General features: G+C 48.8%; 1 protein-coding gene across 1 annotated transcript in view; it reads left to right on the top strand.

Moving 5' to 3' along the window:
- RBM19 (RNA binding motif protein 19) overlaps positions 1-27,201 on the top strand; it is a 105,130-nt gene that overhangs the window by 65,689 nt on the left and 12,240 nt on the right. The window contains exons 22-24 of the mRNA XM_035098192.2: positions 6,183-6,288; positions 11,144-11,264; positions 23,754-23,869. Of these exons, the coding sequence (XP_034954083.2) occupies positions 6,183-6,288; positions 11,144-11,264; positions 23,754-23,845 (319 nt within the window). The 3' untranslated portion in view covers positions 23,846-23,869. The remainder of the gene's footprint in view (positions 1-6,182; positions 6,289-11,143; positions 11,265-23,753; positions 23,870-27,201) is intronic.

Below are 27,201 nucleotides of genomic sequence, written 5' to 3'. Positions count from 1 at the left end.
GGGAGGGGGGTGTCCCTGGACAAGGAGTCCTTGGTTGCCCCATTGTTCCCCCTGGCTCGCTGCAAGAAAGCCTGCTGGAATCTTCTCCCCTTGCTGTGCCTTCCTAGAAAACAGCTGATTTCCGAAAACCACCCCCCTTCCTTCTCTCCCTCCCTCCCTCCCCCCCTCCCCATATATACTTTTGGGTTATAACTGCAGCCTTATTCTCACTGAGGTCATCAACTCGGGTGAGGACTGTACCGCTTCAAATTGGAAGCAGGAGCTGTCATGATTTGAACACTCTTCTGTTCAAAGAAGGAAAAATCCCTTGCATCTAGACGAGTAGAATATTGGGCAAGAGGATGCTGTTTTTAACTAACCCAAACCCGGGGTTAGTTTTATAACTATGGTTTAGGGCAATGTGGCTCAAACTTACAGGAATTGTGTACTCCTTTTGAGAGTTTATAGCAGGCATCCCCAAACTGTGGCCCTCCAGATCTTTTGGCCTACAACTCCCATGATCCCTAGCTGACAGGACCAGTGGTCAAGGATGATGGGAATTGTAGTCCAAAACATCTGGAGGGCCCTAAGTTTGCGGATGCCTGGTTTATAGTCTTTCTGGTGTACTCCCTTCTCAGGTGAAGACAATTTGCGCATAGTTTTATAGCACTATCTTGTCTTTGTATTGTTTGTTGGCAGCTTGAAAACCCTCAAAAAACCCAGGATGAAGAAAAATAAAACAAATTCTGCCATGTGCCCATTAAATCCCTTTGGCGGAAACCATCGTTTAGAAGCTGTCTTTGTTTTACTAACCTAAATCATAAGTTTGAGGCTTACCACAATCTACCGGGTACATCTGGGTTCGGATGTCACCGAAAGTCGGAAGTGAAAGCTTACAATCTTTGTGGCCGTGGCAGAGGAGAATTGACAGCACGTCAGGATGAGGCCTCTCTGTTTTGCTTCCAGAGATTAGTGTGGCTACATTCTTGGATGTAGACCTGAAAGGGCTTGATTCAGACAAACAGTGGCATGCCTAGGGGTTGGCAAAACTTGCCCCCACCGGGGGATGCGGACCCTTGTGTGTGTTTGTGCACACACACAAATAGCCTATCAGATTGTGGGATGTATGACATATGCTTGTGGTGATGCGCTGCTGCTATCTTTGCGAGATCAAAGGCAGGAGAAGCTTCCTGTCATTCTCACACTGCGGCACAAAGTAAAGTGAATTTTTGGGGGGAGGTGTCCCCAAAATGCAGCTCCTTGCCCAAGGGTCTAAGGGACCCCAGGTCCTTTCCCTGCAGGCAAAGTTTAGCAAGAGCCACCAGTGTTTGGGTCCAGGTTCTTAACCTCACCAGCTTCATTGTAGAGTGGTTCAGACAAGAAACAACAGCCCTTCCTTGTAAGGAGGGGTGGGGGACCGCAGGAAGCCATGCTGGCTACCCCCTCCATTGTGGCTCACAGCATCTATACTCTCCTCCACAATGTTTAGCTGACGTATGAAGAAACTTTGCTTCTGCATCACTGCATACGTGGGGTCGTTTCACACGCTGGTCAAATACCCCCATGAGTGACTTACGAGCCCTTGATACGGGGCAGAAAAAGGGGACCGGTTCTTTATATGATGCAGAATTAGCTTTTGGAACTCACCGCCCCAAGATGGGCTGATGACTGCTGGCTTAAATGTATTTGCTTCTGTGTTACTTATTTAACAAAATTTATATACTGCTTAGTTGTATTAATACCTCAAAGCCGTTTACAAAAAAAAGGTATTAAAATTTATTTTTATTTTACTTATTTATTTCGTGGAATTATAGAATGGTAGAGTTGGAAGGGACCCTGAGGATCATCTAGTCCAACCCCCTGCCATGCAGGAATGCATCTGCCCCATATGGGAATCAAGCCTGCAACCTTGGCGTTATCGGCACCACGCTCTAACCAACTGTATACGTATATATCCTAGCTTTTCTTCTTCCAGGAAGTCCAGGTGGCATACATGGTCCTCCGCGCTTTCTCATCAGTTATTCTTCACAACAGCCCTGTGAGGACGTTGATTAGGCTGAGAGACAGTGAATGGCCCAAGGTCACTCAATGAGCTTCATGGGCAGAGTACAGATTTGAACCCTGGTCTCCCAGGTCCTAGTCCAAAATGCTTAAGCACTAGTCGTACCTTCATTTTCAAATCTAATCCGTTCCAGGAGTCCGTTCGACTCCTGAAACAGTTCGAAAACCAAACCTTATTTCAGCTTTAAGCTCCTAGACAGACAAAGACAAGAACAATACATGGACAAATTGGATTAAGAATTACTAACAATAAAAGACTTAATAGGTATACAAAACTAAATATAAATATTATTGGAAGCCACGCCTGACATTCGGCTTCTGAAAATCACTTCCGGTTTTTGATCGTTTGGGAGCCGAAATGTTTGAGTTCAAAGGCGTTCGGCGTCCAAAGTTCCACTGTATACTGTACTGGCCCTTATCAGTTAAAAAAAACACACAGTTAAATACAGATACAGTACGTAAAAAACATTCAAAGGGTAATGAAAAAAATCCGTAAACTAAAAAGAGAGAGATTAAAACATATGTAAACATTCTCTGTGACTGGTAGACCGGCAAGACAAATGTTTTAAATCAGTGCCAAAAAGGAGTGTCAACAGGCAGGGAGTTCCGACGGGTCGGTGCTGCCACACTCGAAGATGGCTTCAGAGGCAGATCATAGGAAAATGGGGGTGAAAGATCTATCAAGGGCTCCGAAGTCAATCATGCACTGTGCTTCCATGCCGGCAGAATGCCCGAAGGGGTGTTGTAGGAGTCGCAACTTTGCAGCCAACAATGACCCGCTTAACAACAAAGGCCCTCGGCTTCTTGTTTACTTCCTTCCTTCCCTGACTCCTGGAAGATTACGCACAAGGTTCCCGCTGCTTTAGCCTCCCGACAGCGCCGCTGATTCTCCGAGGCCGCGGCTGCCTCTCCCTTCTTGTTTTAGTTTGTTTTGTGTTTCCCTTAATGCTGCTTTCAAAGAAAAAGGGAGAGGGAGAGGGAGGGAGGGGGGCAGGGAGAAGGGGGGAAGGCTCTGAGGAGGAGGGAGACGTGCGGATTCATTTTGAGGCTTCATAATGCCCTACTTACACACGGCACATCCCGAGGAAATTCGGCAGATGGATGCCTGGTCATGCTGGCGGTGCAGCAGGTTAACTCCCCGGATTTAGCTTCTATCATTTCACGAGAGCGTTTACGGCACTTTACCGCGTTTATTCCCAGCCGGTGCACTGGCCCAGCCAACTGCCGCCCCCCCCCCCGAACCCCGCCCCGCTAGCGTGGAGATTGCTGGAGAAAAATACCCCCCCCTTTCTTATTCTGGAGCCCATGCATTAAATATTAATTGTTTCCAATTTGTGCATAGGTGTTGAGAAGCAGACCTGGCAAAGAAGCGACTAGTTTTTTGGCAGCGGGAGGGGGGGAGGATGGGGGACAGACATCACAGTGGAATTTCTAGGTGGGGCAGGAGAGCAGTTAAAATCTATGGGGCAGGTAGGCTGCTGCCCCTCCTCCCCGGCACCATATGCACACACTGGGCTCTATTTATGCATGTATACCTTGCCTTTCGCCCAAGTTGGGACTCGAGGCGGCACCCAGCATTTACATTATAAAATGCAAAGCAATAAAAACTAACCAGTTCAAAACAATAGAATCATAGAGTTGGAAGAGACCACAAGGGCCATCCAGTCCAACCCCCTGCCAAGCAGGAAACACCATCAAAGCATTCCTGACATATGGCTGTCAAGCCTCTGCTTAAAGACCTCCAAAGAGGGAGACTCCACCACACTTCTTGGCAGCAAATTCCACTGCCGAACAGCTCTTACTGTCAGGAAGTTCTTCCTAATGTTTAGGTGGAATCTTCTTTCTTGTAGTTTGAATCCATTGCTCCGTGTCCGCTTCTCTGGAGCAGCAGAAAACAACCTTTCTCCCTCCTCCTCTGTATGACATCCTTTTATATATTTGAACATGGCTATCATATCACCCCTTAACCTTCTCTTCTCCAGGCTAAACATACCCAGTTCCCTAAGCCGTTCCTCATAAGGCATCGTTTCCAGGCCTTTGACCATTCTGGTTGCCCTCCTCTGGACACGTTCCAGCTTGTCAGCATCCTTCTTGAACTGTGGTGCCCAGAACTGGACACAGTATTCCAGGTGAGGTCTGACCAGAGCAGAATACAGTGGTACTATTACTTCCCTTGATCTAGATGCTATACTCCTATTGATGCAGCTCAGAATTGCATTGGCCTTTTTAGCTGCTGCATCACACTGTTGACTCATGTCAAGTTTGTGGTCTACCAGGACTCCTAGATCCTTTTCACATGTACTGCTCTCAAGCCAGGTGCCACCCATCCTGTATTTGTGCCTTTCATTTCATTTTATTTTTGCCCAAGTGTAGTACTTTACATTTCTCCCTGTTAAAATTCATCTTGTTTGCTTTGGCCCAGTTGTCTAATCTGTTAGGGCAGGGGTTTTCAAACAGTGTGCTGTGGCACCCTGGGGTGCCGTGAATGATGGTCAGGGGTGCTGCGGGCAACACTGGCCTCTGTCCCTCTTTCCTTCTCTCCCTCCTCTGATGCCCTCTCAAGTCTCTGCCTCCCAAAGGCTTGCACAGCTGTTTGTTGCAGCAGCCCTGGCTACAAGCTCCATGTGTGAATGGTGCCCCTGGGGCTGGCCAGGGGGTGCTGGTTGCCAGGAGCTGAGGCAGCATCAGAGTAAGCAAGCAAGCGGGCGAGGGAGCCCAGCCAGTCCACCAGTCTTTGCTGTTGGGAATGGACAGACAAGTGGGAGGCCGGGCGGGCAGGCGCTGCGCTGGCCTTTCTTGTGCTTGCTGTGTGCAAGGCCTGTCTGGGAGCTGAGTGCTCGTTGCTGAAGGGGAATTTTTCCTCGAAGAAGGCCCAGCTGCGCCCGTTGTTGCCACTGCTGCCTCCCAAAGTAAGGTGTTGGCCACATGTTCACCTTTGGTCAGTCTCCGGTGGGCCACCAAAGCCGGGGGCATCCTCTTCCAAGGCCCCTGTGGGGCAGTGTGATGAGGCACCTCTCTTTGGGGCAGGGGCTGGAAGCTCAGGGACCAGGGACGGCTGCAGCAGCTGCCTGGAGGACTCCCAAGGAGAGGGGAGAAGAGAGGAGGCTGAGGGAGCGCTCTGCAAGGGAGGGTGTTCAAAAAAGGGTGAGAGGCTGACAGTTCTGCAGGCAAGGGGTGACATAACTGGGCTCCTGAGCCCCACAGGGGTGCTGAAGGAAGAATGTAGATGGTCAAAGGGGCCGTGGATTCAAAAAGGTTGTGATAGGGCTTGATAGGTCTACACTCCTAAGAGAGAACTCGCTTCCCTACAAAGTGGGGCTGGGGGGGTCGATTCAAAAAGGTCGATTCAAGTCGATTCAAAAAGGTTGGGTTGGGCTTTATAGGTCTACACTCCTAAGAGAGAACTCGCTTCCCTACAAAGTGGAGCTGGGGGTGTATGTCTTTTTTCAGCCTGTGGGTCACATATCCAACATTCATCCACTGTAAGGAAGGCACTTGCTCTAGCAGTTGGGTGGGTTGTGTCCATGCATTAGAATCATAGAATTGTAGAGTTGGAAGTGACTTCAAGAGTCATCTAATCCAACCATCTCCGATGCAGAAATCACAGCTCAAGAATCACAGACAGGCCACCATCCAGTCCATGTTTAGAAACCTCTGGTAAAGGAGAGCCCCCCCCCGCCCCCCACCTTTCGAGGGAGTCAGTTTCGCTGTCTAACTGCTCTTACCATTAGAAAGTCCTTCCTAACGTTTCACAGGAATCTCTGGATGCCAGGAGGGCGGCGACGGCGGAAAGCAAAACGTCACTAAGAGAAGGATCTGAAATACTTTCCTTCAAGCTTGAATTTGTTTTGTTCTGTATGGTTTTATCTGATGTTTCAGTGTGTTGTAAACTGCTTTGAGATTTGTTCTTTGAAATGTGATACGGTATAGAAATGATAATCACAACAACAACACTGCAAAAAAGGTGCCTGGACACCTAGGTTTGGTGTTTAGATTATCTTGAGTTTCCAACACTGCCTATGAGCATGTGCTGAAAGGGAGGTAACCCCCCCCCCCTTTTATGGTCTTGATTATTTGTTGCTTTTGATTTATTTATTTATTGTTCCTGTTCTCTCCCTTGCTCCCCAATCCCCTGCCTTTAGTACCTTTGGAGAACTGAAAACCGTTCGCCTGCCGAAGAAAATGGCTGGAACAGGAACGCACCGTGGTTTCGGTTTCGTGGACTTCCTCACAAAGCAGGACGCTAAGGTGAGCAATGAGAAGCGCTCCCGGTCTGTGGCTGATGTTGGGGTGAGATTCAGTCACGTGCCGGCAAATCCTACCTGTGCATTTAAAGCGGATTTGGCGCTCTTGCGGGACAATTAAGGAAGGTAACGGGGAAATTCCCTAGAAAGTGTGGGGGGTCACACTTGTTTGGGCACAGCGTTGCCTAACTTCCCCTGCAAACGAATCAGGCCCAAAGCCAGGGTCGCCTAATCCACCTCCCAATGAATCGGAGCGAATTACTTCCGATAAGCAGTTTGTTACAGGGGAGAAGACTATGGGTGGCTAGCCATGATGACTTTGTTCTCTCTCCATTGATGGAGGCAGCATGCCTCTGAGTACCAGTGCTGGGAGTCAAAAGTGGGGAGAGGTTCTCCTGCACACAGGTGCTGCTTGGGGGCATCCCGTTGGGGTATCACATGGGTTGGCAAACTAAGGCCCACGGGCCAGATGAGGCACAATTGCCTTCTGGATCCGGCCTGCGGACGGCCCAGGAATCACCGTGTGGATCGCGGGCGTCCTTTCCCTCTGCTCCCTCTCCCTCACACAGCGGTGCCGGTAGCGCCTCCTCCCTCCCTCCTCCTGGCTTCTCCCCGCCCTGCCTAGAGGAGGAAGGGGGCTGGGCTTTGTTGGTGACAGCAGCAGCAGCAGCAGCAGCAGAATCCAATAAAAACTACTCAGTTTAATTAATTCAACAAAACAGATGAACATGAGCCAGCAATACCAGCCTTTTAAAAGTCTGATAGTCATTTACACCTCTAGGCTCCCCCTGCTGCCCCCTTGCCTCTTTTTTTTAAAAGAAATTAATATTTTATTAAAAGAATTTCAGTTATAGAGAATAAAGTGATGAAAGAAAAATAAATAAGAGAAGAAAGTTTAAAAAATACATTAAGAAAGAAAGATGTAGTATAATACACCAAATAGAATCGGTTACATTTACATACATTGTTGTATAGAAATATAAATACAGCCGTACCTCGGCTCCCGAACGCCTTGGGAGTTGAACGTTCCAGCTCCTGAATGATCGAAAACTGGAAGTGAGTGTTCTGGTTTTTGAACGTTCTTTTGGAAGCCGAAGTCTGATGGGGCTTCTGCGGCTTCCGATTGGCTCCAGGAGCTTCTTGCAGCCAATCAGAAACCATGCTTTGGAAGTTGAATGTTTTGGAAGTCGAATGGACTTCCAGAACGGATTTTGTTCGACTTCCGAGGTATGACTGTAATATTATTGTCCTAATATGTGTATGATTGATAATAACCTACTATATTCTGTATAAACTCGTTCCAAATGTCTGAACAAAGTCTACATCTATAAGCAACCTGTTCATATGTTGTGCTGCCCCCTTGCCAGTTTTTTTTTTATATACTGGGAGTAGATCTCATTCTCTTGAGAGTCGGACGGGCCTGATCTAAAACATCTGGAGGGCACTACTTTGGCTACCCCAGGAAAAGATATCAATATGGGATCTGTTTCGGCATCATTTTTGCAAAGCATTCCTCTTTTCCCTGGCCCTAGTCTGTGTGGCTGCCCAGAGCGGAGGCCTGGCGCTGGCAGTATTAAAAACTCAGCTGCTCCGAAGGACCAAGAAACCGCCCTTTTAGGAGTGAGGCACAGACCTCTCCCAGCAGCAGCAGCAGCAGCAGGAGGAGCTCAGCTGGCACTGCAGGGAACGTCCTCCACCCCAGCACTGATGAGCCTTTGTTTTTTAGGAAGAATGGGAAATCTATCAACAGCCTAATGTTGTCTGCCTTTTGTGTCCTGCTAATGGTCTTTGCCTCCAGGCTCTTTGGGCCGAGCATTTAATAGGGCAACGGGGAGCTGAGAGGCAGAGTGGCCCTGTCCCCCAAATTAAGAGCATTTAGATCTGGTGAGCTGTTGTCCCCCTGGGAGGTGAACTCGGGCGGCCTGCTTCCTTGATCTATGGCAGCTCTGGAACCCGGACAGTTGCCTCCCTCCCTCCCTCCTTGCATCTGTGAGCTACATGTACAGTCATGCCAACAAGACCCCCAAGGTGTGTGGGATTTAAGCCCCAGTGCAGACAGAACAGGCTGACAGGTGGAGATTTGCTTGTACACCCATGTTTACGGATGCTTTGTATATTGCATTTTTAAAAATAAAACGTGCAGCACAAAGAGTAAGCCAGATATTTGAAGCTGGGCACTGCATGTAGATTGACTCCCGATACATGTGCACATTAAGGAAAGGACAATTTCCCCCTCCCTCAGGAACAGAAATTCATTTTTTAATATTTATTTATTTGGTGTTTGTTTTTTTATATACAAAGTTTGACATTATTCAATTCCCTTTCAATATAATAATTTCTTACATTTTGGCTTCCCTCTCTGTGATGTTCCTGTTGCATTCCTTTCTCTGCTGCCACAACGGCCATTTATTCTCCATTGTATTATAGCTTGTATTAAAATCATTTATTAATTCTCCTTCCCTTGCCTATTATTCAAATATCCTGCTCGCGATTTCATTTCATTTCTGTAGTTCTTTTCTCAAATAGTCTGAAGAGAATCTCCTCTCTTCAACAAAGTTCTCATCCTCTTGATCTCTTATTTTTGCTGTCAACTTTGCCATCTTCGCCCGGTTCATTAACTTTAAAATCCATTCTTCTTTCATTGAGACTTCTTTCCACTTCTGCACATACAGAATTCTGGTTATGGTAGGAGCATACCTAAAGATTTTTTTGGAATCTCTGCCCCTATAATCCCCAGAAGAAATGCTTCAAGCCTCTTGGGAATGACTATTTTAAACATCTTTTTAAATTCATCATGTATCATTTCCCAGAAGTCTGTCGCCTTTCTGCAAGTAGGGATGGAAATTCAGAGGCATCACGAAGCTCTGTTTAGCTCTTGCTCTCGCTAAATATGGAGTCGCACATATTATTATTTCACCCAGTGAGCTTCGTGGCTGAGCGGGGATTTGAACCCTGCTCCCCCTGGTCCTAGTCCAACATGCTAACCATTACACCACCACTGGTGCAATATAGTTCCAAGAGCATTCCTACCACCTGTTCTTAAGGCTGCGAAACGCTGAATGGAAGCTGGTAGGGCTTTGGAACTGACATGACACTCCACCTGGGTGAGACCTCGAAAATCTGGTGGCACCCAGCTGTCGAGGCTTCATGTGCATGCAGGTTTGTGCAACACAACCTCGCGCGCTCTCTCTCTCGCACGCGGCGCTGGGAAGTGTGAAATTAAAAAGTACAAATTAATAGATGAGAGCCTACAATTAGAGCCACAGTTGCTTGCCAGGGCCGGGACGACGGTGGTTTCTGCCAACATAAACAGCTATTGCATCTCCCCGCAGCTGGCTCCTCCTCCTTCTCTTCTCTCCCTCCACCCCACAGCGGTGTTTATTTAAGCCAACACATTGCGCTGCTAATTGGGTAACATTTCGGTGTGAAAATCGGCATTTAAAAACACGCACACAACAGCAGCAGCAAATAAAAACAACCGCAAGCTTGCGGCATTGCAAGGAATGTCAACCGGAGGAGAAGGTAACCTTAAGCAAAAGGGGGGAAAAGTACCCCCATTCTCCGGAAGAGGACACAGCTAGTGTCAAGCAAAGGCACCCTTTCCAATGCCCAGGGAAGGCCTACAGTTCCCATTTCCAAGAAAGGCCTCCTCCCTCGAGCCCCAGCTGGCTCCTTTTCTGCCTACCTACAGTGAGCGTTGTCTGCAAGAAGCGACCCAAACCACCCCATCACTTCTGTGATAAACTCTGCCATCTTCCTGATGACACAATGCCAGGCCTGGCCGCCTCTGAGATGGATGTTCCACCGGCAGCTCTCCCATCAAAGGCTCTTCCACCCTAGGGCTCGGGAGAACTTCCAGCACATCAAGTGCGGCAGAAAAGCAGGAGTTCTCTCTGCCCAAGGAAGGGGCAGGGCCAAAGCTCAGTGGTAGAGCACCTGCCTTGTGTTCCAGAAGTCCCTGGTGACATCTCCAGGTAGGGCTGGGAATGTCCCCAGTCTGAAACACTGGAGAGCTGCTGCCAGTCAGTGTAGACACTACTAAGCTAGATGGTCCAAGGCAGTTCCTTATGCTGTCCACAAGGATGAGGTGTATCCTAGTGAGAGGGCCATAGCTCAGTGGTTATAATAGTAGTAATAATAATAATTATTATTATTTATTACTTATACCCCCACCCATCTGGCTGGGTTTCCCCAGCCACTCTGGGCGGCTTCCAACAAAACAGTAGACTACAATAATCTATTAAACATTAAAAGCTTCCCTAAACAGGGCTGCCTTCAGATGTGTCCTGGTTAGAACAGGCATAGGCAAACTCAGCCCTCCAGATGTTTTGGGACTACAATTCCTATCATCCCTGACCACCGGTCCTGTTAGCTAGGGATGATGGGAGTTGTAGTCCCAAAACATCTGGAGGGCCGAGCTTGCCTATGCCTGGGTTAGAACATCTGCTTTGCATGCAGAAGATCCCAGGTTCAGTCCAAGGCCTCGCTAGGTAGAGCTGGGAGAGACCCCTGTCTGAAACCCCAGAGAGCCACTGTCACTCAATGCAGACCGTGTACATATACTTTTGGGGAAAGGTGCTATCAGAAAACGCCCTTTTAGGGGGGGAGGGAATGCACCTCTTTCCCCCCTTTATCTTTCACATGGCTCAATTTGTGATGGACCTTGTCTCTCCGAAAACGCTCCTTTACCAGGAAGCCCAGCTGAACCAATTCGGTTCCCCTACCGAGGAAACTTGGTGCACACCGGGGCTCCACCGACCTCTGCATTTGTGGGGAGGGCAGAACGAGAGAGGTGAGGCGGTGACAACTTTTCTTTAAAAGAAGCTGAACAGCGTACTTCCTGCTTCCTTTTTCCACAGAGAGCTTTCAACGCCCTCTGCCACAGCACTCATTTGTACGGCCGGAGGCTGGTCTTGGAATGGGCTGACTCGGAGGAAACAGTGGAGGCCCTGAGGCGGAAAACGGCAGAGCATTTTCACGGTACCGTAGCACATATGTACTATTTCAGTTGTCATTTCTGTTGATTTTGTTTCCACTGGTTATGATGATGATGATGATTTAGTGGAATTTGTATACCGCTTTTTTTGTAGCCTGCAAGCCATTGTCTGTCAGGGCCGAGCTGTGGCAATAGATTGTTGCACCTAGAATAATGAAATCACAGAATTGTAGAATTGGAAGAAAACCATGGGGGTCATCCGGTCCAGCCCTCTGCACCTCTGCAATGCAGGGATTATTATTATTATTATTATTATTATTATTATTTATTTGTACCCTGCCTATCTGGCTGAGTCTTTCCAGCCACTCTGGGCGGCTCCCAATCGAGTGTTAAAACAATACAGCATTAAATATTAAAAATCACCCAACCTCAGTTTGAAAATCTCCAATGACGGAGAGTCTACCACCTTCTGAGGCCGGCTGTTCCACTGTTGAACAGTTCTTACTGTCAGACAGTTCTTCCTAGTGTATTGTCGGAATTGCCTTTCTAGTAACTTGATTTGGGGCCCTACCTCCTGGAGCAACAGAAAACAAGCTTGCTGCATCTTCCAAGGGATACACCTTCAGATATTTGAAAGCTGCTTATCATATCACCTTTCAAGTCTTCTCTTCTCCAGGCTAAACATACCCAGCTCCCTCGACTGTTCTTCATAGGGAATGGTTCTTCTCTCAACTTGTTCAAGCTTTGCCCCAGCCCTATTGCCCTTTTGCCACAGCTCGAATTAGGTTGTGCACGTGGATATTTATTTGGGGAATGGCTGCAGCTTGGTGGTCCTAGGTTCAATCCCCAGCATCTTCATTTAAGGAGTGACCCCCGAAACCAGGCAGACAGAGCTGCTACCGGACAGTGCAGCTAGATGGACCAAGGGTATGACTCAGTATAACCCCAGAGAGTTGCTGCTAGTCAGTGTGGGCCGTTGACCAAGATGGGCTGATGGCCTGATTCAGTATAAGGCAGCCTCCTACATTCCTGTCTCAGGCGTCGAGTACAGTCGTACCTTCGCTCCTGAACGCCCTGGAACTCAGACGTTTTGGCTCCCAAATGCCGCACACCCGGAAGTGATTGTTCCAGTTTGCGAACATTCTTTTGGAAGCTGAACGTCGGACGGGGCCTCCGTGGCTTCTGATTGGCTGTAGGAGCTTCTGCAGCCAACCAGAATCCACAATTTGGTTTTCAAACTTTTTGGAAGTCGAATGGACTTCCGGAACCGATTCTGTTTGACTTCTAAGGTACGACTGTATTTGTAGCAGATAGGTCCCATTCATCTCAAGAAGGCTTCTCCCCCATCTCATCCCATCCCCACAACAACCCTGTGAGGTAGGTTATGCTGAGAGAGGCAGGGACTGGGTCAAGGTCCCACCCAGCGAGCTTCTTGGCCGAGTGGGGATTCGAACCCTTGCCTCTCCCAGATCCTAGTCCAACACTCGTAACCACTACACCAGCAAGGTCTTCCTTCCCTTCCCAAACCTGGATTCACAAAGCCCCGCATAGCTCCCTCCAGTTAGCCGCTGTTTCTGCTGTTCTGCCTCTGTTGACGGGGATGCGGCAATCCCACTGAAGGGAGAAGGCTCCTCTGAGGAGCAGTGGATTAGTCTCTTTGGATCAGAGTCCCCGCATTGACAGGGCCAGAGACGGAAACTGCTGTCCAACGCAGCTATCGACAAGCATTGACAGGTGCAAATGTACTGGTTGGCAAATATTAGTGTAAGGCTCTCATTCTCCATCCCCCCCCCCAACCTAGCACAGGGAATAAGACGTAGATCAATGGTCTTCCTTTGGCTCAATCTCCCCCTGCCCACCTTGCACTTCTTGGAAAAGAGCTGATGTCAAGCCCCTTGCTTGTCTGGAGGGAGGATACAGAGAGGCCTTCGCTGAAACCACAAAGATAACCTTTTGTGTTTGTTGCCCCGCCCACTTTTGTCTCTGGCCCCACCCACCACCAACACATGGCCCTTGGGAGTTTGCCCAAAGGGGAATGTGGTCATCAGGATGAAAAAGGGATCCACGCATGCTGTTGTAAACGTTGGGGCCCCACCACTGTGGAGTTGAGGTTGAGTGAATCTGCACAAGATCAAAGAAGGTGTTGATACGGAATCAGGATCTTGGGTAGATGAGGCCTGGGGGGGGGGGGCAACTCAGAATCAATCTATCTATTGAACCTCTGCCCTGTGGGTCAGCTTTGGCTCACCACGCCTCTCTATATGGCCCCAAAAGCTCCCCCCCCCAAAACCACACATTGCATACACAATTCCTGCGGAAAGCAGGCTAGAATTCTCTGTTCACGAGATGGCAAGTGGAGGAATCAATCCTGTTTGTTTCAGGTACACGAGCAAGTTCCCTGCAACAAACTCACCAGCGCACTTGTACCTTGCAGAAAGCAGGATTGAACTACCTGCACACCAGCTGATGGGCAGAGAGCTCGATCCTGCTTAGTCGCTATCTTCCTTCCACCCTGCTAGCCCTACAGGCTGACTTTGACAGGTAGTTTGGACAATCCTTTCCAACACCTGATGTCATTACAATTGGGCAACATCCTCCACCATACCTGAAGACAGCAGACCGGCTTAGGGTGGACAGGCCAACCCATGCATGGTAGCCAGAGTTCTGCTCTCTGACACCGCGCCACCACTCCCTGCCCACCCCGACCCCCCAGCATATCGTACCTGAGGCAGCCACCTCACTTATCCTAACGCAGGAGTGGGGAGCATTTAGCCCTCCATATGAATGGCCATTTCTGTCGGCCTATGGCCAGCGATGTTGGGCATTGTAGTTCAGCAACATTTGATGGGCCAAACGTCCCCCACTAATGTTCCCCCCAATGGTAGGGCCGGCCTTAAGGTATGCATAGAGCAACAGAAGCAAACCCCCGCACACTACGGAGTGCAAAATGCATTTCTGAAACTAGTGCTTTTAATTTCGAAAGGCAGGAAACAAGTCACCCCTTTCCTGATGAGGTTTTACACATTTGCAAACAACTGATTGTATGCATCGCCTTTCCCCCCTCCGCCAAAACCTAGACTACGATTTATTTTTATTTCTTGTGTCTGTCCCTCACTTCTCCAAGCCAGCAAAGAGGGAACATGCTTCTGGGGATGTGTTTGTTGGGGGGGGGTTGGGGGGGAGAGAAAGATGCTGGCAGAAAAGCCAAGTGCAAGCGGGGGCAGAAAGCGAACGCTGCTAGCTGTGTGCTATTCATCCAGAGGGCATTTCAAACAGCAGGCCCGCAGCAGAGAGAGGCTTTCAGCCCCCATTTCCCGGCTGCAGTACCTAGAAACCCGTTGGACAGAGCATAATGGTGCCGGAGGTATCTGCTCTAAAAATCTTTGTTTGCTGTTCTCTCGGGTCGGAGGAAATGGGTTTTAGTATTTGGCTACATGCTCCTCTCTGCCTTTCCTCTCCGACCCCCTCCTTCCATCGCCGGTCCCTTTTGTTGCTGGCAGACCACTCCATGCAGAAGGTCAGTGCACTTATCCACTCACCTTGGACGCTGCGACCTCTGCAGCTGGCAGCGTGCCACTTGTCCCTGAAGGGCTGGCTCTTGTGGGCAAAAAGGGAGCCAGCCCCGATCTGCTTTCCTTGAGGCTGAAGATTGTCTTTTACTGGGGCAGGCAGCGCATAGCCAGGGTCTCTGGAACCATAGCTATTTCCCCAGGGTTTATCTGGGATGAGGGGTTTCTGTCCCTGCCCCCCACCCACCCAAGGGTCATGTTTTCTCGCAGGTGGCTTTCTGGGGTCCACGTGCCAGCAGTGGCTGTGGCAAAAAGCAGATGTGACCCATCTCCACCCCGGGACGCAAAAGGCATCATCACAGTCCAAGGATCATAATAATAATAATAACATTGAAGGTGAACGGGGTGGGGTGGGGGATGATCAGAGGATGTAGACCAGGCATCCCCAAACTTAGGCCCTCCAGATGTTTTGGACTACACTTCCCATCATCTCTGACCACTGGTCCTGTTAGCTAGGGATCATGGAAGTTGTAGGCCAAAACATCTGGAGGGCCGCAGTTTGGGGATGCCTGATGTAGACCCTCAAGAGGGGGATTGTGCCCCCGGGGACCTCCTTGGCAACCTCAACTTCAGAACAGCCGTTATAGTTTTCTTCTGTCTTTCCAACGGACTTGATATATATCCTAACTGTGCTATTTGTATATGTGGTTATCCTGTAAAAACTCGACTCCTTTTCCTTGGCTGACTTTCCCAGTGCCTTTTCTGCAACTTTGAAGCTCTCTCCATTCCGCCATCCAGCATCCCCCCCCCCTCTATTAATTTGCTTTGGATTGTCTTTTAAATGCTTTTTCGTTTGCCCAGGCTTTCCCCTGCCCCCAAGGTGCTGAATCTGGTCATTGAAGCTGTGCTCCCGTGCTCAGCAGTTTGGGGCTTTGTGTTTTATCCACTGCTTATAATGATGTGGCAATCAATATTTTTGAACTGCTGGTTTTAGTTTTGTACGCCACTTAAAACGTTTTTCTTTCATACTAAAGCAGGGTATATATTCTTAAACAAAACACTGGCAAATCCTTACATGCATGACTTTTCTCGATTGCGAGGGCTGCTGGTGCGAGACACACCTTCAGTTGCTGTCCTCCTGAGCCGTACCTGTCTGTCACTGAAGTTGGTGCCAAGTTCCTCTCATTGTGTTGCAGGCACTGGCTTCAGTGTCTCTTACTCTTGCTTTGGAGCACCATGTGGCTAATACCCCAGAGGACAGGATCACACTTCAAAATGACCTTAACAGATTAGACAACTGGGCCAAAGCAAACAAGATGAATTTTAACAAGGAGAAATGTAAGGTACTACACTTGGGCAAAAAAAAATGAAAGGCACAAATACAGGATGGAAGACACCTGGCTTGAGAGCAGTACATGTGAAAAGGATCTAGGAGTCTTGGTAGACCACAGACTTGACATGAGTCAGCAGTGTGATGCAGCAGCTAAAAAAGCCAATGCAATTCTGGGCTGCATCAATAGGAGTATAGCGTCTAGATCTAGGGAAGTAATAGTACCACTGTATTCTGCTCTGGTCAGACCTCACCTGGAGTACTGTGTCCAGTTCTGGGCACCACAGTTCAAGAAGGATACTGACAAGCTGGAACGTGTCCAGAAGAGGGCAACCAAAATGGTCAAAGGCCTGGAAACAATGCCTTATGAGGAACAGCTTAGGGAGCTGGGTATGTTTAGCCTGGAGAAGAGAAGGTTAAGGGGTGATATGATAGCCATGTTCAAATATACAAAAGGATGTCATATGGAGGAGGGAGAAAGGTTGTTTTCTGCTGCTCCAGAGAAGCGGATACGGAGCAATGGATTCAAACTTCAAGAAAGAAGATTCCACCTAAACATTAGGAAGAACTTCCTGACAGTAAGAGCTGTTCGGCAGTGGAATTTGCTACCAAGGAGTGTGGTGGAGTCTCCTTCTTTGGAGGTCTTTAAGCAGAGGCTTGACAGGCATATGTCAAGAATGCTTTGATGGTGTTTCCTGCTTGGCAGGGGGTTGGACTGGATGGCCCTTGTGGTCTCTTCCAACTCTATGATTCTATGTGTCCCCCCACGCTTTCTAAACGTGACGTCCCCAAGTACCTTTCATTGGCCTCGCTGGCGTAACCTGACTTCTGTTGAACGTTGGCATTGCAAGAGCTCAGTTTGCTGCGTCTCCTCGGCCTCCAGCATGGGAACATTGCTTTCTTCATCTATTTATTGCATTTATAACCCACCTTTTCTCCAAAGAGCTCAAGGTGGTGTGTGTGGTCCTCTCCCCCCCCCCCCATTTAATCACCACAACAACCCTGTGAGGCAGGTTGCGCTGAGAGCCAATGGCTGATGGCAGTGGTCACCCAGTGAGCTTCAGAACCTGAGCAACACAATTTCAATTCCCAGTAGCTGGTATTTGGAGACATCTTACCTCTGACACAGAACGTAGCCATTGTACCTAGTGATCCCGGACAGCCTTAACGTCCATATTCCGGATTGCAAGGCCTTCTCAAGAGCACCACTGTCCCTTCCAAAACCGAGCAAGGCTTCCTCCAAAGCCTGGGCCTCGCCAGTTCCTTCTGCTTCCAAGCTGAGCAACCAGCTTCCTTCGTGACTGCCTGAATTTTTCTCTCTCCGCTTGCGAGCTCCGTGCTGGGTTGCCGCTTGCGAGACATTTTAGTGCCGAGCATGGCAGCCGCCAGCTCCTGTGGCCCTCCGCCCTTCCTCCCCACCCCCACCCCCTTTAATCGGAGGCTTGTTTTGGAAATATTTCCGAGTGAGTCAGTAATAATCCTGTGCACACTTTCCCCCCTCTCGGGAGCCACGGTTCGTGCGGAGGAGGTGCCCGCTCCCAATCCCGCTAAATTACTATTGACTTGTGTTCCGTGCGCTCCACAAACATTTCACTCAGCCATCACCAGCAGGGCCGGCGGTCTCCTGCCAGGGGTAACTTGGGAGGCCAGCTGCGCGAGGCCAAGCATCCTGCTCTTCCCCATCGATCAAAGAATTAAACTGACAGGAGGGGAAATTTTCAGGCCCGGCTGAGGCTTGGGATGGAGGGTGGGAAGCGAGCACGCTTTGGACGGAGGGGGGCGGGACGAATCACAAATGGAAAGCTTGGGAGGTCGCGGGGGTCCAGGATGAGGGGAGGCGGGGGGGGGTCTCCGTTTCATATGTCAGGCGCTGAAATGATGTGAGCGGATTTAGCCAGAAGTGCTTCATCCAAGCCTAGTTGTGTTGTTTCTTTTCTCTCACCCCACCCTCCCAATTTGTATTAAATTCTTTCGGCATATAGCAACATCATACAGATAAACACTTTTTCTGAAAGAAAAAAAGGTGGGGGAACTCACCAAAAAGTTAGTTTATTGCGGGCCCAGTCAAAGTGCTGCAGCCCCCCCCCCCCCACCAGGCAGTGGTTAAATGTAAGATGTGATTAATAAATGTAAGCAGACAATGATCTGGAGTAGCAACGGCCACAACTTTATTGATTACAGATATAGGTGGATTTTCGGTTGAGACATTGGGTGTATCTCCGTTCCAGCACACCCTTCTATATATAGAAGGGAACTCAGCTAAAAAACAAGCAAACCCACCCCTGAAGATAAATAACCCTAACCCAGAAGCCGGTGTTTAGCCAATGCATGCAAAATAACAATCAAATAGCACAAGTTCTTATCCTGGATCATGGGTATAGGAAAGTGATAGATGGTTATCCAGAAAGTTTTGTAACTTGTGGTGAGTCCCCTGTTTTCATTTTTTGCCGTGTACATAATGAACCTGTGCCATTCAATTGCAAAAGGGTCTTCGTGCAGAACGGCATACACCCCTCCTTTGAAATCTTTGCACAAAGAGTGGTTAAGAAACTTCTTTTTTAAAACGTGATTGATTTGTTTAGCAACAGCAAAAAGCGCAAAACAAGAGAAAGAAAGCAAACAATCAAAAAATTAAGCCATAAAGCAGTGGTTTTCAGCCAGTGTGCCATGGCACCCTGAGGTGCCGTTAGGGGTGCCGCGGGCAATACTGGCCCCTGCCCCTCTTTCCTTCTCTCCCTCCTCTGATGCCCACTTGCATCTCTCCCTCCCAAGGGCTTGCAAAACTGTTTGTTGCAACAGCTCTGGCTACAAGCTCCCTGGGTGAATGGTGCCTCTGGGACTGGCCAGGGAGGGCTTCCCAGGCCCCTGTGGGGCAGTGTGAGGAGGCACCTCTCTTTGGGGCGGAAGGGGACAGCTTAGAGACCAGGGGCAGCAACTGTGGCTGCCCAGAGGGCTTCCAAGGAGAGGGGAGAGGAGGATGAGGGAACCCTCCACAAGGGAGGGTGTTTGAAAAAGGGCGAGAGCCTGCCAGCTCTGCAGGCAAGGGATGGCATAACTGGGCTCCTGGGCACTTGGGACTCTAAACTAGAGTTTAGAGACAAGGCAAGTAAAAGGACACATGTGAAGTTTATAAATTGATGCATGGCACAGAGAGAGTGGGTAGAGACAAGTTTTTTTCTCATAATGCTAGAAATCGTGGTTGTCCCATGAAGCTGAATGTTGGAAGAATCAGGACAGATAGAACAAAAGGACTTCTTCATGCAGCTCATAGTTAAGCTATGGAAGAGGCAGTGATGGCCACCAACTTGGATGGCTTAAAGGTAAAGGTAAAGGGACCCCTGACCATTAGGTCCAGTCGTGACCGACTCTGGGGTTGCGCGCTCATCTCGCATTATTGGCCGAGGGAGCCGGCGTATAGCTTCCAGGTCATGTGGCCAGCATGACTAAGCCGCTTCTGGCAAACCAGAGCAGCACATGGAAACGCCGTTTACCTTCCTGCCGGAGTGGTCCCTATTTATCTACTTGCATTTTGACGTGCTTTCGAACTGCTAGGTTGGCAGGAAGAGGCAGTGATGGCCACCAACTTGGATGGCTTAGGAATAGACAAATGCATTGAGGACAAGGCTACGAGCCACAATGGCTATGTTCTGCCTCTACTGGCAGAGGCTCTAGGCCGAGAATCTCAGGTGGGCAGAGTGCTATTGGACTCTCATCGAACTTGCAGGTTTTCTCCAAGCATCTGATGTTGGCCACTGTGAGAACAGGATGTTGGACTAGAACATCCACCCGCCTAGCCCCCCCCCCCCATCAGATTTTTATTTTTAGTGAGAGTGAGTTACCAAATCCATAGAGACAAGACGTTACTTTTACCTCCTTAAAAAAAAATGCATGCAGCCAAATCGTAATCTTGTCCCAGCCTAGAAACAGGTGTGGGCACCTGTCTCCAAATGACGCCTTCCCTGGCTCTCAGCTCTGACGCTTGGACAAAGGTACGTCAAGTCGTCGGTGGGATAGGAAGGGCTCCTGTCACTCTCCCCACCCGCCGCCTCTTCCATCTCCCGCAACGTTCGTAAAAAAGTACAAGAGCAGAAGTACAACTTGGTCCTGGCATTCTGTCAAGGAATTAATTGGAAAAATAAAAAAAAATCATTAGATGGGGGGACTCCAGAAATGCAAAATTGTTTGGTCGAGGACGGAGCAGGGGAAAGCACGGCTTTTGTCAGGTTAATTTCTCCCGTATTGATGTTTTGTGACATTTACTTGTTGTTTATCTTCGGAAGCAGCTGTAATGCTAAAAGAAAATGCAGCAGCTTGTCCTATGTGTTTATTTTACACCCTCTCCCCGAGTCCTGCAAGTACATTTTATTTGTTTGTTTGAGATGGGTGTTTTGATGGCTGAGATCGGGCTTTGAACAGCTGTTCCCCACATGGAGAGCTGCTTTCTAAAATTGCGGAGAAAGTGCAGAAAGGGGGGGGGCGTGTTTTGCAAGGAATGTTCACAGTGAGCCTCTGCTGTTTACTTGATCCTTCTTTGAGTTTTGAAAATAGTAAAGGAGATATCTGTATAAAACCGTATATATGGGTGTGTCTTTTCCCCTGTACTCCTCTGCCAACTGCTAAGTTTCTTCTTTCCCTAGGCCCTGTGAGAAGATTTCCCCCAAAAGAAGCCTGTTTGCCACCTCTTGCATGCTCTGTCCACATTCCATGACTGACCCTTCCCCTGCAGAAGTTAAACCAAATTTAGTTTGGTGAAGGAGTGGGGAGACTTCATTTTCCCCTATTCTGCCCACCAGCACCCAGGATTGGTTGAAATGGTGTGAGGTCACAGAATGCTGATGAACAGTCTCCAGGGGAAGGGCCAGTCATGGAATGTGGGCAAAGCATGCAGGGAGGAGGCGGCTCTCAAAGTCTAGAGCAGTGGTGTCCAAACTTTTTCCAAAGAGGGCCAGATCTGATGAAGTGAAGGGCCATGATGGCTGACCAAAGGACCGACCTTTTTTTAGGATTGAAGTTGTTGAGCTTTTTTTTATAATTTTACCCCGAAGTTCTTGAGCTGTTTTTAGGATTGAAGTTGTTGAGGTTTCTTTAGGATTTTACCACAGGAAATAAACTGCCAAAGGGGCCAGATTAAACCGACCAGCGGGCCGGATTACGCCCCCCCCCCCCAAACAGACTTTGGACATGCCTGGTCTAGAGGCAGGAAGAAGCTCTAAGGCAGGCATCCCCCAACTGCGCCCTCCAGATGTTTTGGCCTACAACTCCCATGATCCCTAGCTAAGAGGACCAGTGGTCAGGGATGATGGGAATTGTAGTCTCAAAACATCTGGAGGGCCGAGTTTGAGGAAGCCTGAACTAACCCCTTTCCAGCCCCAAGAAAGAAAGCGGAAAGCCTGGAAACGATGCCTTATGAGGGACGGCTTAGGGAGCTGGGTATGATTAGCCTGGAGAAGAGAAGGTTAAGGGGTGATATGATAGTCATGTTCAAATATATAAAAGGGTGTCATATAGAGGAGGGAGAAAGGTTGTTTTCTGCTGCTCCAGAGAAGCTGACACAGAGCAATGGATTCAAACTACAGGAAAGAAGATTCGACCTAAACATTAGGAAGAACTTCCTGACAGTAAGAGCTGTTCGGCAGTGGAATTTGCTACCAAGGAGTATGGTGGAGTCTCCTTCTTTGGAGGTCTTTAAGCAGAGGCTTGACAGGCATATGTCAAGAATGCTTTGATGGTGTTTCCTGCTTGGCAGGGGGTTGGACCGGATGGCCCTTGTGGTAGAAGAAGAAGAAGAGTTTGGATTTGATATCCCACTTCATCACTACCCGAAGGAGTCTCAAAGCGGCTAACAATCTCCTTTCACCTCCTCCCCCACAACAGACACCCTGTGAGGTGACTGGGGCTGAGAGACTTCAGAGAAGTGTGACTAGCCCAGGCATCCCCAAACTTCGGCCCTCCAGATGTTTTGGACTACAATTCCCATCATCCCTGACCCACTGGTCCTGTTAGCTAGGGATCATGGGAGTTGCAGGCCAAAACATCTGGAGGGCCGCAGTTTGGGGATGCCTGCTCTAAGGTGCTGGTAGAGAGGAGGGGTAAAGAAAAATCTTCTGAAAAACAAAAGGAAATGGAGACGGGGTGAGCAGAGGAAAGCAGGGGCAAAAGGCAAGAAAGCCAGAGGCGCCACAGTGAGGCCAGAGGTGCTAAGAGGGTTATTATTTATTTATTTATTTATTTATTTATTTATTTATTTCTACCCCGTCCATCTGGCTAGGTTTCCCCACTCACTCTGGGAGGCTTCCAACAAAAGATTGAAAATACATTAAAAACAGTCGTTAAAAACTTCCCTAAACAGGGAAATCCGGGTGCGGTGCTGCAGCGGAATTGCACGAGCAAACAAACGGAGAGCCTGCTGGATCAGGCCAGTGGCCCATCTTGTCCAGCATCTTGTTCTCACAGTAACCAACCAGATACCTGTAGCAAGCAGGGCCCCCAAGCCCAAGAGCCCTCTCCCCTCCTGCAGTCTGGTCTCCAGCAGCTGGCATTCAGAAGCATTTGCTGCCTCCAACAGGGCATAGCCGTCAGAGTCGGAAAAAAACAAGAGTGCAGCTCTGAACGCCACCGTCTCTACAGGCTAAGCTCTTTGCCCTTGCGGCCTGTTTGCAAGCTCCCGCGTGGCACTTGGTGGGCAGCCTCTGGCCTAACCCCACGGGGACCTTCCTTACATCCTTAGCTGCAGCCACTTTGCCTTGCCCTTCCGCAGCCCCAGAGGTGGCCATGCTCGGGCTGCGGCGGCAGCATCTGTTACTGCCTGGAGGGTCTTTTTCTGATTGCTGGCTGGAGCAGCCTTGCAGAGAGAGCCGCGGCAGGAGGGGACCGGGATCGGTGACCCTTCTGCCTCAGATCCTGCCATGTTACCGACACCACCCCCACCTGAATCGGTGGGGGGGGGGGGGAAATGGGAAGCTGCTTCCTCTCCCACATTTAGAGCCGCAGCCTCGCTCACTTGCCAGGGGTTTCCCTACATCTGCACACCAGCTCCCCATTCTTCCCACCACTGCCGCCACCGCGCTCTCATTATGCTGCGGCAGGTTCGGTTTCCAGCGGTCTTTGTGCAGTGGCATCGCCTTGCTGCCCTTGTGGAGGAGAAGCCATGGCCGAGAGCTTTATTGGGGGAACACTCTGCTCAGCGACTGAAATAAATTGATTCATTTATTTGTATTGGGGGGAGGGAGAGACATAGAAAACAACCATGTGTGCTCTTCGGGAGACTCTTGCTAGAAAATCCATAGAATATAAAACACAGAAAAGGTTGGCGTTGGGGTTAGGACCAGTTAGGACCATCATGACCTCCTCAATGAATAAAAAGTTCCAGAGGTCCTATGTTACATACACTACAGTTGCCAAACATCCATAACAGATGTGGGGATCATCGCAAGGAGAATATTCTGCTGGATTGTGCCCATCGGGAAGGGCTAAAGCTTGTTGGCAGAGCATATGGAAAGGAAGCTGTCTTCTACTGAGCCTGGCGATTGACCCACCAAACTTTGTGTTGCCAGAGAACAAGGTTTCGAGGGGGGCACATTCCCAGTCCTACCTGGAATGTCTCCATGCCGATTGGCTGCTGGGAGCACGAAGCGACAGCTGCCTGCTTCCCCCTCAACACAACCTCAACTTTTTCTCGCTTGGCCCTTTTGCAGATTCCCCGACCGCAAAGAAAAAGAAGCGATCAGCTGTTCTGGAAGAAATCCTGGAGAAGCTGGAGGATGAAGGGGGTGAGGAAAGCAGCTAATGCCACTGACCCCAAAACTATGAGGTAAGGGGAGGTATCTCTTCCTTCCTTCCTTCCTTCCTTCCTTCCTTCCTTCCTTCCTTCCTTCCTTCCTTCCTTCCTTCCTTCCTTCCTTCCTCCCTCCCTCCCTCCCTCCCTCCCTCCCTCCCTCCCTCCCTCCCTCCCTCCCACAATAGCCAGAGCCTAGTCCCCCCCCCCATATCCTTCTCCCCGTTGAGTTAAAAAATTAAGGTGATTACAGTGGTACCTTGGTTCTCAACAACTTGGAACCCAAACACTGCAAACTCGGAAGTAAGTATTCCAGTTTGCGAACCTTTTCGGAAGCCAAATGTGCTCCGTTTTGAGTGCCACACTTCTGTATTGAGTGCCACACTTACATTTTGAGTGTTACGCGAAGGTCTGTCTGTTTCTGCTATTTATTTTGCTTTTTTGTTTTTGCTGCTCTTTCTTTGTTTGTTTTTGTGACTGTGTGGAACCCAATTCAGCTACTGATTGATTGATTTATTGTGTGACTGCAGTACATTGTTTATTGGTTTTGGAACGCTTTGGTTTTGGAATGGACTTCTGGAACGGATAAAGTTTGAGAACCAAGTTACCACTGTACTGAGATTAAGGAAGAGGAGGAGGAAGCTAACAGCCTTGAGACCTCCGAAACCGCCCTGAGACCTCCAGGTATAGGGTGGTATATAAATACAAAAAATAATAAGCTGCTCCCAGGACTGGTTGCAGTTCAGAAGGCAGGCAAGTGGGGGATGGTTGAGGACAGTCCGAACGTGGTGGGGCATTGTCCAGTTTTTCCCTAGTGGGCCAAGTTCCTCTGATCAACAGTTGAAGAAAGCAGCAGAAACCATTCCTTCTCTCTAAAACTAAGGGCCTGGATTCTGAAAGTCATGTTTGCTGTTTTCCCTCATGCCCCCACCCCACCCTGGGGGGGACTGCAAAGTTGGGTGAGCGCTGTCCTCCTCTACCATATTTAGATGTCTTAATTTATAACATCTTAGCTCTGGGGTCAGCAAACTTTTGCAGCTGGGGGCCGGTCCACTGTCCCTCAGACCTTGTGGGGGGCCGGACTATATTTTGAAAAAAAATATGAACAAATTCCTATGCCCCACAAATAACCCAGAGATGCATTTTAAATAAAAGGACACATTCTACTCATGTAAAAACACCAGGCAGGCCCCACAAAAAACCCAGAGATGCATTGTAAATAAAAGGACATATTCTACTCATGTAAAAACATGCTGATTTCCAGACTGTCCATGGGCCGGATTTAGAAGGCGATTGGGCCGCATCCGGCCCCCGGGCCTTAGTTTGGAGACCCCTGTCTTAGCTGTTTTAGGTTGATTTTGCTTTTGAATTGTGTGCCTGTTTGCCTCATTGGGGCGGAAGGGCAGGGTGTAAATTTAATAAATATCGAACATAAGAAGCGCTTGGTGGATCAGGCCAGCAGCCCATCAAGTCCACCATTCTGTTCTCACAGTGGCCAACCAGATGCCTTTTCTGGGAAGCCAGCAAGCAGGATCCGAGCACAAAAGCCCTCTCCCCTCCTGTGGTTTCCAGCACCTGGCATTCAGAAGCATCGCTGCCGCCAACGGTGGAGGCAGACCACAGCCCTGTAAAGCGATGGCTGTTACTGCCTCCTGCGGGAGCGAGTTCCGCAGATTAACTGTGACATGCATGAAGAAGTCCTTTTTCCTGTCCCGAATCTTGCCATTTCATCCTGGACTGCTGCAGAACCATATCATGTGGGCAAGCATGGGCGTAGCCAGGATATATGATAGGGGAGGGCGGGACTTTGGTGGGGGGCAGAACCGAGCTATCTGCAACTCGGTTGGTCAGTTAGTTTTTTTATTGATTTACTTGATTTGTTCCCCCCCCCCCAAAAAAAATATTTATTATTTTGTAACAAACAAAGACACAAAAGCATAAACATACAAAAAATACAAAATACAAAAAATACCGAATACAAAATACAAAAAAGACAAGATACAAAATACAAAAATAACAAAGAAAAAGAAAAATAAAAAAATTCCAAAACTTCAACTTATATCTATTCTAATATCGGTGACTTCCTCAAATCCCTTCCAACAGCGTTACATTGTAAATCCTCTTTAGTAATTTCTAAATCTTATTCTTATACCTTATATACCATATAACAATTCTTATTCTAATCTTATCTTATATCCTCACACAACATCTCACACTTACTATTTATTTAAATCTACTTCTCAATATCAATACTTATCTAAACATTTTTTTATTTCTACAACCTCCCTGTACCTCCTAAATTTCTCTTAATTCTATCCAATAATATGTTTATTTCTTCTTATTTTTTTCCAATCTTCTTCCACCGCTTCTTCCCTCTGGTCTCGGAGTCTCCCGGTTAGCTCTGCCAGCTCCATAAATTCTATCATCTTCTTCTGCCATTCATCTATCGTTGGTAATTCTTCTTTCTTCCAATTCTTGGCTAATAATATGCTTGCTGCTGTTGTGGCATACAGAAAAAAATGTAACATCTTTCTTGGGTATTTCCTCTCTAACTATCCCAAGTAAGAAGGCTTCTGGTTTCTTAACCAAGGTGTTTTTCAACACTTTTTTTCAATTCAGTATAAATCTTTGATTTACTTGATTTTGGGGGGGGGGGGAGCTACGCCCATGTGGGCAAGCCTCATTATCTGGGCCACTGATTGGGCTTATGGTTGAAAGGCATGCCTTCATTCACTGAAGCATCCTCGCAAGCCAGAAGGCAATGTTTTTTGCTCTCAGATCTTTGGCCACCCCAGACATTCCCCAAGCCTTCCCTTGGTCTGCTGCTGCTGCTGCTGCCATTGAGCGCTGGTCCTCATCGAGAATGACTGCTGCCCTCCCTCCCCTCTCTTCCACCCCGCGCCCTGAATCCAAGCTGCGCTCTCCAGAGGAAGATGTCAGAGTCAGAGGCATCCAGAGGCACCCTGAAATTAAGAGCTCTTCCAGAGGCCCTGTGCTTATTCCAGAAGCGCAGTGGGAAGGTGGCTGCGATTTAACCTGGCGAGGATTAGCCGGCAGCTTCCCTTTCATCACGAGAGCCCCCCGATGCCTCGCACCAAGGAGGCAGGTGTATTCGAGAGGCAATTGTTGGCCAGATGGAGCCCTGAGCCGCCACTCGAAAGGCTTCCCCGCCGCCGAGGGGTCTCCAAAAAAAACACACCCAGTAATCTGCCGGGGGGAGGGTGAGTTGCGGCCGCCCCACTGCTTGGCCCATCAGCAAGAGGCCAGGAGCAGGAGGGAGGGCACATGCTCTCAGGTAATGCGGGTGCTGGCTGGGGGGCTTCTCACACCATTGCAGGTTGTCTGCGACCATCTTCCACGCAGATCAG

Source organism: Zootoca vivipara, chromosome 17 (assembly GCF_963506605.1).
Source record: "Zootoca vivipara chromosome 17, rZooViv1.1, whole genome shotgun sequence".
Classification (NCBI taxonomy): Eukaryota; Metazoa; Chordata; class Lepidosauria; order Squamata; family Lacertidae; genus Zootoca; species Zootoca vivipara.
The sequence above is the reverse complement of the archived record's forward strand: the minus strand, read 5'-3'. Positions and strand labels throughout refer to the sequence as shown.